The sequence below is a fragment of the Colletes gigas genome, unplaced genomic scaffold (genome assembly GCF_013123115.1).
Source record: "Colletes gigas isolate AHSC1104 unplaced genomic scaffold, ASM1312311v1 Colletes_gigas_Sc00004, whole genome shotgun sequence".
Taxonomy (NCBI): Eukaryota; Metazoa; Arthropoda; class Insecta; order Hymenoptera; family Colletidae; genus Colletes; species Colletes gigas.
This window is the reverse complement of record NW_025106633.1, coordinates 9,860,371-9,875,750: the sequence shown is the minus strand read 5'-3', so window position 1 is coordinate 9,875,750 and position 15,380 is coordinate 9,860,371. Positions and strand designations below refer to the sequence as shown.

Genomic DNA, 15,380 nt, shown 5'->3' with positions numbered 1-15,380 from the left:
AAGGAGGCAACCCCCGATGGTTGCTGGTCGCTGCTGACCCTGGGTGACCACTGGTGACCTCTGCTGACCACTACTGACCAGAACTGACCACTACTGACCAGTTCTGGCTAGCGCTCCTGCCACTACTGACCACTACTGACCACTGCTGACCACTACTGACCAGTGCCGGACGGTGATGACCAACTGTAAGAACTGTTTAAAAATTCTCTCCCCTCTTCTATTCTATCGTTTGATACCAATTTCGCTCGAACGAACTGATTTTGCCTTGCTTGCCTAACTGCTGTTGCTATAATATGAATATTTTCTTACTTTACAGCTGGCCCAGTGGTAACTATCCTGTATACTGACAACAAGTAGTAAGTCCGCTCCACTTATTTATATGTTATTATTTTTATTTGTTTGTTCGATGTGAATTCAACTGTATTTATCTATCCGATTTTATTTGGTTATTATGAATGTTCCTTATCTATGTTTCTACTTTTACATCGTTCGTCGAATTTATGTGATTGCTTTGATGCGTATAGTATCGCAGGATATAATAATGTAGTATTGTTTTCGATCATATACTACATTCGTTTCTACACGATTTCATGAATTTTTATTTTCACCTTCTTGCTCGAATTCTCGTAATATTCTGCGGAGGTACTTTGTTCGATTCTTCCATTTCGTTTGATTATTCGGTGTTGATTCAATTTGGTGTCTCGATCCAAGTTTCCTATCGTTATTACGAATGGTCGTTTCGAGTTGTATCACATTGTGGTCGATGTATTATACTGCATTCGTTTTGACGATACTCATCATTAGAAGAATGTTCGTTTCGATACGTATAACATGGTGTCGATTGATATGCCATATTTGTTTCGACAACACTGATTGATAGAAGATTTCTATTTTTACGTTTAGCCCCTTTAGCTAGGTGATAGATTATTTTTAAGCGTTTATTAAATATCCTACCATGTCTAACTAATATAAATATTAGTTTTGATTTCAGTTTAAATTTGGATGAATCGCAAGGACACCGAGGGAGAACGCCAGAACCGCCGAGGGACTTTTAATTCCGGGTTGATTAGTCTTAAGCTTCGTCGCGAGTATTAAAATTAACGTCGAAGCCTTCTTTATTATACATACATACGTGTCTCCGCGTCCTACCAAGCAATTATTAAACAAGTAGCTTGTCTCTCGCTCGTTCCCTCGTTTCTTGCTTCGGTCACCGCTGTTTCATCGATCGAAACATGTGATCGGCCGTGTAGCTGGTCCGACAGATCTAACCGCCTTCCCTTGGTAGCTAGATCCAGGGAAAATGGTACTCAGCTGGAAGGTGTGGAGTATCCGTATCCTGCGGAAACGCATACCTTCCAGCGGAAGTCGACACTGAAACAGAGGTACTCTCTCTTTGTCAGACAACTTGAGTCGGGTCCTTCGGGCTCCCGGCGGGTTGCGTTGGAGCAATGGAGACCTTAGATTCGGAGTCGCAGCCGTCCATTATCCCATAGAGATCTAGTTAGCAAGGGCAGTAGGTTCGATCCTCGGATCCGCTGCACGGTTCAGCGTCGCGTCGCCTCGCGTCTCGTGTCCCTCAAATTAGCTTCGTCCCTCTTTTTAACCAAATAATTGCTTGGTACAACTAAGTCAGAACATCCAAGAATGTTCGTTTCCTTCTATCGTCCGAATTTTAGTTTCAACTTGACCAGACTCGAGCTTCGACGTTAATTTTAAGTCCCTATCGTACGCGTCTCCCAATATTGCCAAGTAATTATTTAACAAGTAGCTTCTCTCGACTCGTTCTCCGGTTCCTAGCTTCGACCACCGCTGTTTCATCGATCGAAACATGTGATCGACCGTCCAGTTTGTCCGAAAGATCTAGTCGCCTACCCATGATAGATCGATTGCTAGAAATAGGAATCAATCTACCAAGGGCAGTGTTGATTCGATCCGAAGATCTGCTGCACGGTTCAGCATCGCGTCGCGTATCCCATCATTTAGCTTCATCCCTTTTTAAACGAAATAATTACTTGGTAGCTAAGCTTAGCTAAAAGGGAGATCGATGGAACTTTGATTCCATCTATCTCCCTTCGGGTCTCCACTCGCAGCAACCTCCACGTGGTGAGACCTGGTAATCGGTGTTACTCACGAGAAGAACTTCTTCTTCGTGTGTAGCACCGAGCTAATGGCTGCGAATTTAAAATTGTTAAAAAGAAAATTATTCTTCGTTCAGCAATATGGAAGGCTGCCAAAGAAGAACATTTCAGGTTGCTTCTACTTGTACTTAATCAATCTTATAATGTAATGTACGTGATAAAATAAACAATCTGAATTGCCACTGAGATTTCTCAACGTAATCCGTGCAATCTCGTTTTATTAATATCCAGGAATCCTATGGTCGTTTAAAATGCTTTCTCGTGTTCGAAAGTAGAACAAATTCGAATAACGATTAAAAACTTTAATACCCCACGCGAGAAAGGGGTGGGGGGGAATGAACTGGGTCAGCAGTTAACCACTATTTCCCGGGAATTCGGTCACTCATAATACTTCGGAAGAATTTAGAAGAATGCATAAACAGTTTTGCACGTTTCTATTTTTCTTTCACTTTGTTTCGTTAGATGTAAGAGAGTATAACACGATGGACAGTGAATTTAACCCTTTGCACTCCGAATTATATTTCAATTTTTTTACCAGCAGCTCCCGACCTTTTTGCCTTTAAGTGTTTTATTTTACCTGTTAAGATATCTGTTTTATTTACACCGTTGTTGCATTTTGTAACTTTCAAGTATACGGATATCTCTTTGGTTTGGGCTCGAAAAAGAGGGAGCTCCCGAGATAAAAATTGGTGTCGAATCACACTCGACGTAGGAGTGCAAAGGGTTGAAGGTGTTGTTCGATATTGATCTGCCTTTTTTTTGATCGTGCAGCCTTTAATTTTCAAACTTGTGTTTTTTGCGAGCAAAGGGGTGGAAACAGGCAAGGGACGGTGAAGTTTGTCGATCAAAGGAGAAGAATTGCGTAAACATCTTTTTGCCCCTGACTCGGTAGCTCAGTTTTAGGAGGGTCTGAGGACCTCGAACATTCGTGACCGAGCCACGTTTCACCTCCTACCCTTGCTCGTCTATTCGACCTGGAACTCCCTTTGAGATACTTGGCTGTCCCCGATATCGTACCCCCTCCCCAGGGACGTAGTTAGACTCCTACACGCTCCCCTACATCCTTGGTGCATCCAACATTCAATTTCTTCAAATAGTTTCTTACTTACATCGGTACAAATAATTTTCATTACATTTTAAAAATGTAGTTTTTAATTAAAAGTATTAATTTTACTTTGTATAAATAATTTATGGATATTGGTTAAATTATTTCTTAAAAGGTTCGATAATTTTAACTTTGCAAAGTTACGAGCCCTTCCATTCGAGAATTAACCTTCAGAAAGTCTCGTTTTTTAATCGATTGCATTTACGTTTCCATTTGATCCAACTGTGACATTGTTTGCTATAATTAAATAGAATTTCAAACGCCTATTAAATTAATACTATTTGCAAAATTATTTAAATTTGCTTATATTTATATCGTTGAATTTAAACAAATTTTTATGCACTTAATAGAGCTTTTTGATGGTTCTGTGAGAATCTAATTTTTCATGAAATTAATCAGCCGCAGCTGTGGTTGTATTTATAGTACGAAAAGCCACTTTGCTCGGCACACACCATTGATGAGTAGCACATACGATATAGAACGCTAGCGTACGCATGCGTGGATGCGTTTGCCTAAGAGAGGGTAAGTATAAAACTTTCGATTGCAATCAGTCAGCGGCTGGCGGCGACCAAGTATTCTTCGTTGTCAAATGAATGCACAATTCCAATACTTTTACTAATATTACACGATTATCTGTACCCTAAAAATTTTAGTTTCCCTAATAGAAAGGTCGTTTCTAAAACTATAAAATAATAATCAGTCCCCTGCCTTTTGGTTCTATTATTCGAAGCATAGAAACTTTAATTTAAAATGCTCTGTACATGTATGATTAGAAGCATGCACAAAAATGATATAAATCGAAAATATAATAGAAATTATTATTATTACGAGTAAAGTGGTACTATTTAAAGCTAACCTTGACTGAAACTTGGACAGCGAGGAGAGGCTTTGTCATTGATTTTACGCGAAATGTTTATTTTCACGAATTCAAGTTTCGTTTCGCGCGTATAAATCTATTTTTTATTGTAGATTACGGAGATTTAAATCGGAAAGCTGTCGTTTCGCGTAGCTGGCTCTGAATGGGAGCTAATTTTAACCGAGACAATGGAGGACCGTTTGCTCGACGAAGGGCTCCCGAATCTATTGTCGCGGGTACCTACGTCCCTGTATTCCCCCTCCAGGTCGTCAAACATCCAGCTAAAGCCTGACAACGTTATTGATCCAGCTGGTGGCACACCACGTCTATGCAACGAGGCCATCCATTCCCGCGGATGGTGTATGCGCTCCCCGGTTCGAGAGTCTGCTGATAGCACGGAAGGTGCTAACCTCCTCTATTCGGACTCGGTTCTTACGCGTTTCTTAATCGCGTTAACTCTTGCCCACGCTTTCCTCAAACACCTCCATCTCTCACCCTTATTAACTGCCCCCGTCGACTTGCTTTCCTGGCAATTCGCTCGGTCGACCGCGAATATCGACTTTGGGGGTCAACCCGGCTAAATAAACGAGATTTTTTCCTCAGATTACACGAGGAAAAATAGTAGAGGGTAGAGACAAAACAGTAGAGGGTACATGTTCCAAAAAATTGGTCAAAATTACTCAAATGCAATTAAAAATAAATTAAAATGCAGATGTAATTCGTTAAACGACGAAACCTTGAATCTCACGCAAGATTTTTAAATTCACATTTTGGCCAACTATTCGGGGAAATCGAGTTCATCCAAATTACACGAAATTTGCAGTGGAATCGGTTTGCTCTATTCTAATTTCAATTTTCCACTTCTATTAAATTTTGTACGACTTTAAACGGTACTATGGGTCGAAATGAGCTTATTAAATTGCAAAGTTTTATAATTATGGAAGCATTTGAGGCATTTTTAAGGAAATATAGATCGAAAACCGTTTTTCAGGGCACAGTAGTTTCGTTTTCGAGATATCGACTTCTGGGCGCGCTGTTTAAATCCGAATCAGGTGCTCGCGCGTCGTCGCATCGCGCATGCGTTAACGACGCGTCTACCACTGATAACATTATTAGTTATTAGTTTTACTATCCTTGTTTTATCCACGTTTATCAAACGAAGAGGTTAACTAGACATATTACAAACGTTATGTCTGATAGAAACGATTAACGAAATTCTCTTCTCTATTTTACCATTTGGTCTTTTAGATTAACCATTGAAGATGACATTGACAATTGTTAAAGCATCGACGATGCTCGAAACGTCTGTTATACCAGCTTCTAATAATTTATTCACGCCAATGGGATAATTAATTCCGTTTCAATTTCAAGATTTCTCTTCTATGTATATTTCAAGAAAAATTGAGCAAATGTTGGGGGTTTGACTGGACACGCGTGCATTTGGAAATGCATGGCGCAGTAAACAAAATGGCAGTGCTTCTTTGGTATTTCGATTAACCGGAGGTAATTGGAACACGTAAACTGTATTCTATTAGGTTCGGGGCAATCAAATCTCGAAACTATTAGCGTCATCGAGAAACGCACACACACGTAGACGCGTGAGCTGGACACATGCGTGCGCAACTTGAGACGCCATAAGTGCATTAACAAGGCTGATAAGCTCTTTGGACGTGTGCGTGCACCGGTGCACGCAAATATGTATGCGTGTAGCGTGTGTACGTGTGCATAGTAAAAGTCGCGAAGAACAGTAGCGCAATTAAGTTGCCAGCTGGTAGCTAAAAAGAGCGTAATTTCATCCACCTCCTGCAACGTAGCCGATAATCGCGAAAAAAGTCTTCTATTCTCGGATCGACCTCCTCGAATCTAATAAATTAAGTATCGAACAGATATAATTCGCTCGATCTTCTCGAGCAATAGTGATATCGTATGTTTAGACGCTTTTTAGGACGTAAAAAGATATAATTATTTCTATCGAATGTTAACTTCTCTAAAAGACGAAATTTTAATTAGAGTTTAATTTATAAGTTTTTTAAGGTTTATTTTCTCTTTTGTGAAATTTTGTATCTGGAAAGGAATTAATCGATTTGCAAGTTCTTTAATTTGCTTTGCCATATGAACGGTTCAAGGGGAAACTCGTACTACCAAGGGCTATCCTTGAACTGAATACCTAAACACCTCGGGGACATATAGAGAAGCACTCAAAGGATGAATTTTTAAATGTTATTTACCATTTGAAAATCAAGTTCCTCGCATCACCTTGATAACTCCTATCGTTAATCCTTCGGTTGCAGTCATGGTCACTGTCGGAGCGATCATTTTTCTCAAATCATCCCCCGACACACTTAGGGTCGAATTTCGTTCGTTTAAGCAAAGTAACGATAGTAACAGGAATTTAATCTTAGTCATAAGGAGCCTATTATTATACAGGGTGTTCGGCCACCCCTGGGAAAAATTATAATAGGCGAGTCTAGAGGCCAAAATAAGACGAAAATCAAGAATACCAATTTGTCGATCGAGGCTTCGTTAAAAAGTTATTAACGTTTAAAATTCCGCCATTAATGAATTTTTTTCTCGAAAATGCGCAAGATTTCGCAGGTGTGTCTATTCACCAAAAATAATTGTAATTGACCCCCGCAACCGATAATAATTTTTTCACTATGATTTGGAATTTTTTAATTTCGACGAAAAATTTGTCCACTTACTGAATTTTTTTCTAGAAAGTGGATAGGATTTCGAAGGTATGTGTAATGACCAAAAATGATTGTAATTGACCCCTGCAACTGATAATAATTTTTCCAAAACGATTTGAAATTTTTTTTCCCCTCGAAAAATTTCACACCTTCTTGAATTTTTTTCTAGAAAGTGGATAGGATTTCGAGGGTATGTCTATTAACCAAAAATGATTGTAATTGACCCCCGCAACCGATAATAATTTTTTCATTATGATTTGGAATTTTTTAATTTCGCCGAAAAATTTGTCCACTTACTGAATTTTTTTCTCGAAAGTGGATAGGATTTCGAAGGTATCTGTAATGACCAAAAATGATTATAATTGACCCCTGCAACCGAGAATAATTTTTCCAGAACGATTCGAAATATTTGAATTTAATTGTTAATAACTTTTTAACGAAGCCTCAGTCAAGAAATTTGTATCCAGCAAAGTAACGATATTAACAGGAATTTAATGTTAGTATCGTATATGTATAATACTAATATTTGCTATTTTTATGTTCTGTATTTAAGAATCGAATAAAATATCGTTCGTGTTAAAATTGTAGGTGTAGATAGAGGAACCCCTGCGAGGGATAGAGCTGGTGATCCGGGCTCGGGTATTCAGGGTAATGGTGTCTGTTTTATGGTGCGAGTGCCGCCCCTGGTCGCACGCCTGCCTAGTAGCTTTCGTGCGAACGATCGCCAGTGTGGTATCGCCAGTCGAGCGATCCGGAGCGGGCTCGTGGCTTTTCCCCAATGACGGCTACAAAGTGACGACACCTCCACCCACCGTAAACTCGTCTAACAACACGTAAGTCCCCCCCACGTAAATCGTTCCTCACTCTTCGTAGGTGTGAAACTATCCCCATACGCGACAATCAGCTCAAAAATAAAAAAAAAAAGAACACGCAAAAGTGACACTGAACAATCGTGGCTCGGTCGTTGGTGCTACGTACACAGTTTCCTACTTCGTTTCCTAGCCCCGTGACGAAATTTCACGAACACGAACACGAACACGATCGATGAAAGTTACAATTTTCCCGACGAATAGTTCCTCAACGTGTACGGGTAAGGTGCGAAACGAATTGAAACGTAGGCAAACGATAGCAATGGCAACGTAGATACGTGGGTACGAGGGAAAAGGGAAGATCGGTCTAAGGGGCGAGTAGAACGTGACGATCGAACGATCTCTGATCAGACCTAACCGAGTCTGATCCAATACAGGCTCTAATTCCTTTCAAGTCTGATCATTCTTCGTTCCTGCGATAGTTTTCTAGTGACGTATGTACGACGGAGCAGACGTGGGCAAAATTTGTGTCCTGATCAACGCTAGAACTAACAACGATCACGGTGTACTTATTTAAAGCGATAGATACTCCAAGAAATTTATAATGGAAATAAATGTTCGTTCTCCTATAGAAAGCCACGGTAAAATAAAAATTTTTTACTATTTTTGTTAGAAATTACTAATCGTTTCGACTACGTTCAACAGTTCTAGCGTTGAATCTGGGAATGAAATTCGTGGCGTTTCACCAGTGAATCGTCGTGGATTATTTTTGGTTTTTTTTCGAGTGCAATTTAGCCCCGACAATGGCGACAGCGTATATCGCCGCTACGCGTACGCTCCAACATTTTAATATCCTCTTAAGCGTCCAAGAGCCGATTAGGTCGATGCAACGTCGCGTCTTCGAGGCCAGTTTCCGTTCCGTCGAGGCGGAAGATCGGAAACGTGGATTCGTCCGACACACAACACGCAAACCGAGCTGCTTTCGAGGTTCCCGTTCGCATCTCGATCGGGGAAACCTGACGATAACGTCGTGAAAAGGGTGTATAGGGTGTCATTGACTGTACCTCGGATCGATACCGACGAATTTAACGCAATTACGTCCAATCAATGAAATCTTCCCCGGTGACAGACGGATTGACGTTCCTGGAAGGTGTCTCTTGGGAAATCGCTCGCCTTTACGATTTTTCACAAATCGAAATCGTAAAGAGAGAGAAAAACAACGTTCAATTCGAGTTCTGGGCTAGGAACGAGGCTCGATGAACGCGTTAAACTTGAAATCGACGTCCTTCGGTACAGCGTTCTACGTTTATCGCGAAACCGACCGGAAACGGGACGTTCCGCGTCGGAGGAAACAACGTTTTGACTCTTATATATCGACAGAGTTGGACAAATTTACGATCTGAATCAAAATTTTCCGTAAAAGATTTTCGTTTCAACCTGTGTTACGTTTATAATTTGGTGAATTTTCTTTTAACGTTCTGGAATTAATTCGCAGGCGAAAATCTCCCAAAAAGACTCGTTGGAATGGAATATTTGTTTAAATTAACGAAAGATAAACAACTTTCGCGAATTATAAAAGGCAAATTTCAATTATAAAACTTTAGAACGTTAAACTTGTGTTTCCTCCGTTCCAATAATTCACGTTTCCGTTTCTTTATTTAAAACTACGTTTCACGATTGAAGGATCAGAAGAAGCATAAGTCAAGATAACAAATAACCGATAAAATGAACCTACAACAAAATCTAGAACTGTATTATTATTAAAATCGTTGTCTAGAATTTCGGGGCTGGAAGAAACGTTGAGAATAAATCTATGGCGTTTCCAGAGATTCGTAGCACGAGGGAAATTTTCCAAAGGGGAACTCGTAAGGGGATCGAAACTATTGGGGGAGACGGAAAAATCGTGGGAAGGTTTTTCGGGGTAAATACGGGCGCGAGATTCCGCGCAAACGCGTATTTCCAACGATGACATACATATTTTAAGCGGTTCTCATCGATCACGAATTTTCGTGTTGGGCCACTCGATTCTCGCGAAACGTTCTGTAAAGTTACGATCGAGTATTTAAAGTCGTCGGGAACCAAATATATTTTTTTTTACACCATGACACTGCACGATCCAACGTCATAAAAAGATAAGAGTAATATTTGATTAAATTCTGGAGTTTTAACAATTTTATCGACGATACAGAAATGTGCTAAAAGCTTTCTGGAGTTTTTATTTTTTAGAACGACGACGGGGGCTAATGCCGGAGAAATATTATTCCGAGTTAATCAGAATCAGGATCAGAATTAGCTGAAATTCTGCGTAGTACTTGAACCTTTTTGCGAATCCGGATAACTCGATATAGGTCACGAGGCTCGAGAAATCAATGAGAAACGTGCTCCAAGCTTCTTTTACACACGAATCTACTATTAATTAATCGTTTCTTTAACCGACCAACATCGTTTTTTCCCCTCATTTCATATCAAATATGCAATCCAACTCTCTCAACTATCTCGAATTCTCTCTACTCAATTTTCAAGTATTTGAAAATATATTAAAAAAATATAGAAATATATAAACCCGATTACCTTCACGAGGGTTAATAAATTATATAATTTATTTATAATATTTAACATTTATTTATAATATTTAACATTTATTTAATTATATAATTTATTTCGGTAAAATTTTAAATTAATTTAATTGTTTCTATTCACGAAGCCTTGATCAAGTTTTTTAAATTTACTAAAACAATTATTTTAGTCTGACTAGGAGCGTTAAGGGGTTGATTCGGAATAAAAGTTTGTTTGTCGCTAGATGTGGAAGACTAACCGGAGAATGATACAACCATGATTCGATTGGGAAACGATCCTGATAGAAGGCCGTCGGCTCAGGTGACCCGTACACACTGTACAAAACGGTGACAGAGCTCTAAATTACAGCCATGGACACGCAAAAGAAGTATCTGTGCCCCCGCTTGGTGGACTATCTCGCCATTGTGGGGGCCAGATTGCCCTCAGCCTCTAGGCAGCCTGTGCAGGTATTTTTAAACGCATCGAAAATACCATTCTCCCCAAATAACCACGAGAAAACGAGCAATTGTTCTACCCTACCATTTATACATTTAAGGCATCTATTTACTTCCAATATTGTCACAATTACTGCTCTCAATATGGGCCATATAGTGATCCAGAGACAATGGAAGGTGTATAATACAATTTTTAGACTGTAGAGATGCAATTAATCGGAAGAAGGGTACATTAATCGCGTTGATCGCCACGGTGGTCACCGGTGACCGACACCTTCAACTTCCAACGTGTTTCAATATTGTTTACAAATGGAAGTGGTGAATAATCCTACTTAAATTTGGAATATCGTAAAGTAACAAATTCACCGTTATAGAATATTTAAAGAAACTTTGAGGCTCCTGACCCCCCATATGGCCCTTCTATCGTATCCAAGAGCATGATTTGCACAATCTGGATTGCAGGTTCCAGAATTGTTGCGGAGATACCCGGTGGAAGATCACAAAGATTTTCCACTGCCCCTGGACATGGTTTACTTCTGTCAACCGGAGGGTTGCACCAGCGTGGGCCCTAAACGAACAGCTCTGCGAGAAGCCACCTCCTTCACCTTCACTCTCACGGACAAAGACTCCGGTTAGAAATCGAATTCAACCAGAATTAAATAGCACGCGTTCGAAGTATAACTTTTAATCGAATCGTACGTCAACGAAATCGTATGTCAGCTTAGCTAAAATTGCGACGCCCCTTCGTTTTCGCAGCTCGTTAACATTTTTACTGTCCGCCAACGCGTTGAACACAGTTAACTCCCACACTTATTGATACCGTGATTGCAGGCAAGACTCGGTACGGGATTTGCGTGAACTTCTATCGGCCAATAGAAAGGGTAGGAGCGACGATCGGGGGTGGAGTCTCGGTCAGAAGAGACAAGTACAATACTACGTCGAGAAGGGAGAGCTGGAGGAAGAGCATGGAGAAGAGCACGGACTCTGCCTTTTCTAGGTGAACTATAACGCATCATCGTATCGTAGTATCAATCTATCGTAATTTAAGAGCTTCATTCTGTTCTATTCACACCTATCCCCGCACACGATTGTTCTCGTTTGCAACAATTATGAGACTGTATCTCTAGCTGTTCTTTATAGCGACTATAGGGGCAGTGCAGTTGGTCCTAGCGACTCTGAAAAAGAATGTCCAAGCAGCAGAAGGGACTCCGATACTCCCCATATACCCAGTGCCCCGAGATTAGGCATCACCGCGCCCAGTGGAGACAGTGAAAGCGGGGGCAGCCATTCTCCATCGCCGCGGGCTTCCCGCAGACGACAGGTCAAATTAACATATTCAATTAACCTGTACAACCCTCCTAGAAAACTCTTTTATTTGCGATAAATAGATACTTGATCTTTGATCGAGGGTCGAACTCAGAATTCAGGACTCAAAACTCAGATCTTATGCTTTGAACGGTCGACTATGTAATTTCAGAGGATACGAAACCATTCATTGACGTCGCTTTGCATCATTTCCCATCACCCGTTCTTCTCGATGTTCCGCGAATGCCTTTTCGTCTTGAAGAGGATCATCGACGCGTGCAACGAGAGTTTCTCGCCGCAAAAAGTGGGAGCTTCCAGGCAGACCAACAGGTAACCGTACTTAAACAAGTATCATTGTTTAACAAATCTTCGAAACGATGCGAAGAGTTTATCGATAAGCTTTTTCGTGTATTTGCGAGCAGAGACACGGTTTGGAGCGCTCTGACCGGGCAAGTGTTCGAGGGAACGCCGTCTATAGTCCTCCACGACGTGAGGGAGATCGAGACGTGGATATTACGTTTGCTGAGCAGCCCAGTGCCAGTCCCCACAAAGACCCGCGTCGAGGTTGAGATCGTGTCGCAAAGTATGCAGCCGCCACTCTGTTTTGCACTCCCAGACCACACTAGATTTTCTCTCGTTGATTTCCCTCTGCATCTACCCTTGGAACTTCTTGGCGTTGACATATGTTTGAAGGTCCTCACGTTGATTCTCTTGGAGCACAAGGTGAGTCTCTCGCGCTAAATACAGAAAACGTGTAACGTTACGGGAGTACCCACAAAGGTTTCAACCCTGGATACACGTTAAACGTTGACTCTTTGGTTTTATCGCTAATAAAAGTGGCTAAAATCCCAAGAGAGATGTATTTGGTGGTTTGTGAGATTAATAGCGTGTATTTGTTTTCAGATTGTGTTGCAATCCCGCGACTACAATGCCCTGTCGATGTCCGTAATGGCGTTCGTTACAATGATTTACCCTCTGGAGTACATGTTCCCCGCGATACCGTTGTTACCCACGTGCATGAGCTGCGCGGAACAGTTGTTGCTTGCACCTACACCATTTGTTATCGGAATACCCGCAACTTTTTTATTGTACAAAACGAACTTTAAAATGCCCGATGACATATGGCTAGTGGACCTAGACAGCAATAAGATTAACCCGCCGACTGGCCTGCGCGACCAGTTGCCCCCGTTGCCCGAGCCAGAAGGCAGCATACTAAAGAACCACTTGAGACAGGTAAATACAAACACGTCCCTCTTGGCTAAAACAACCCACCTTCATCCCCCTTCCTCCCCCACAGTGGTGCACCCAACAATCTTAACAAATGTCTCGTCACTTTGCCATGCTTATCAAACATTCGTTGGAGAACAGTTTAACAACCATAGGTTGTGTCTGGTCTCTTGATCAGTTTCAAGTGTATCGTGCAACAAGACGAACAATGTTTAGGATCTACGAGAGTCAAAGACGAGTGGGTGTGCCACTGATCGACTGTTTTCCACCTCCCGATCGGTCGCGAGGCTCGATAAATGTCTTTAATTAATCCCTTGCTCCTCCGTTCGGTTCTGCAGGCGATGCAACTGATGGACCAAGCCGGCTCTGGTGTAAATATTTCACTACCACTTTCTGCATGTAGCGTACAATAGCTGACGTCCTTGTGTTGTAGTTAGCGGCATGGAGAATTTTTTTTTATATCGTATACAGAGCCTCCCACACTTCTGGGAAAAGCTCTCTAAAACGATCGGAGATAGAAACATTTACAGCAAGAATAAACCTTTTTCTCTATCTCTGACCCAGTTTTAGAGAGATCGTCTTTCCCCCAGTTGCATGGGACGGTGTACTTCGAGTATTCGATAGAAATGTCTAGACCAAAAAAGGGAGAACTTGTGATAGATAGGATATGAATAGAAGTAGGACTGTGTAGGAAGCCTGGGCATAGAGTTAGACGAAATAGACATAGTTGCTTCAGTGATTACGCAGAGGACACTCGAGGACACTGTTGATCGTCTTGATCGTTACATCGATTATTTTTTCCAGGCAATGGCTAGCATGACTCCGCAACCCTTCTCGCAGGACAATCCCCCGCGATCGTCGCTTCAGGCTCCCAGCAGAAGGGAGAGCATTACGTCTCATCTGTCCGTTTTGAGGTACCTTTTCAATCGATATTCACTCTGTCTACTATTTCTAGCTCTTGGAGCTTCCTGTGCTCTTGTACCATTTATTTGGTAAAAGTGATTCTATGTTATTAGCGATGATACGTCCACAATGACACCAAGAGCATGGGGAGTTACATTGAAAACACGTCCAGTTTTTCCATGATAAACTTTACAGGGCATACCCTTTTGAACAGCTCCGTTGCCTTTTATGTCAACGATATTGCCAACTTTGTACTATCATGTATGTCGACAATGGTATTGTTTCATGTTTGCGTAATTTTCGGGAAAACGAATCCCTTGTTCCTCGGTCGATAACCCTTCGAATTCGTCATAAGAACCGAGTACAGCCACTTACGACGTTGAAAAAGAGCATTCTGTGTTATTAAAATCACCCGTCGAATGTGTCGTTAATGTGTTATACCGTTATAAATGTATCGGTATCCTTTATACAGCGTTTCGTCGATGAAGCACAGATCGAGCATCGACCACCACGCGCATCCTCAGAGCAGTCCACTGGGTTCCCCCAGCACGAACGTAACATCCGGTCCCCGTAGACCGTCCATTTCGCAATCGATCGGTTCGTCGTCGCCACAGAAGCCCGGCTCGCAAATAACGCCATCGTTCAACCCTTTCATCTACGCCAACGACGTGGATTCCGTGGACATCGCGACCAGGGTGGCGATGGTGCGTTTCTTCAACTCGCAGAACCTGCTGGCGAACTTCACCGAGCACACCAGGACCCTCAGGCTGTACCCGAGGCCCGTGGTGGCTTTCCAGATCAACTCGTTCCTTCGATCGAGGCCAAGAGCCAGCCATTTTCTGAGCAAATTCGCGCGGACCCAGGCGGTCGAGTTCCTGGCCGAGTGGTCCTTGACGCCAAGCAACGTGGCGTTTCTGAGGGTGCAGACCGGCGTGTTCGATCCGGCCCAGATCGGCGACAAGCCGAAATGGTACGCCTCCGACTTGAAGCCCATCTCTTTCCCTGTTTGGGACTCCGGTAGCTCGCTGGCGAACGCCCTCAAGGCGATGAGGGAGCACGAGAGTCAACCGACAGATGAGAGCGGATCAGACTCAGAAGGCGCGGAGAGCACTAGCTCTTCTTACTCCTCTTTGAGCGACTTTGTCTCCGAAATGGCCTCCTCCGACCTCTCGCCCAGTAAGTAATTCGATTTACTTCGTCTTCTGATAGCTTGAACTCTTTTTACAACGAGCATCGTCACTCGACTGTTGGGTCGTCTCATGAGTTCGTCCATTTATTAATATTTGAAACATACCTGCAAATGGAAGTAATTTTTTTAGAACGATTTGAAACTTTC

The 15,380-nt window shown here is 41.9% G+C and overlaps 1 protein-coding gene across 8 annotated transcripts in view; it reads left to right on the top strand.

Annotated features, from left to right (window-relative positions):
- Positions 1-7,525: 7,525 nt before the first annotated feature.
- The window catches only part of LOC122405505 (MAP kinase-activating death domain protein), a 28,836-nt gene continuing 20,981 nt past the window's right edge, over positions 7,526-15,380 (top strand). For 6 of the 8 annotated variants that reach the window (XM_043410309.1, XM_043410306.1, XM_043410308.1 and 3 more), the window contains exons 1-11: positions 7,526-7,622; positions 10,399-10,621; positions 11,072-11,240; positions 11,441-11,606; positions 11,750-11,930; positions 12,087-12,244; positions 12,337-12,637; positions 12,818-13,147; positions 13,480-13,512; positions 13,946-14,055; positions 14,517-15,220. In XM_043410309.1, coding sequence (XP_043266244.1) covers positions 10,526-10,621; positions 11,072-11,240; positions 11,441-11,606; positions 11,750-11,930; positions 12,087-12,244; positions 12,337-12,637; positions 12,818-13,147; positions 13,480-13,512; positions 13,946-14,055; positions 14,517-15,220 — 2,248 coding nt within the window. In that variant the 5' untranslated portion in view covers positions 7,526-7,622; positions 10,399-10,525. The remainder of the gene's footprint in view (positions 7,623-10,398; positions 10,622-11,071; positions 11,241-11,440; positions 11,607-11,749; positions 11,931-12,086; positions 12,245-12,336; positions 12,638-12,817; positions 13,148-13,479; positions 13,513-13,945; positions 14,056-14,516; positions 15,221-15,380) is intronic. The other 2 variants (XM_043410305.1, XM_043410307.1) reach the window with 2 other exon arrangements.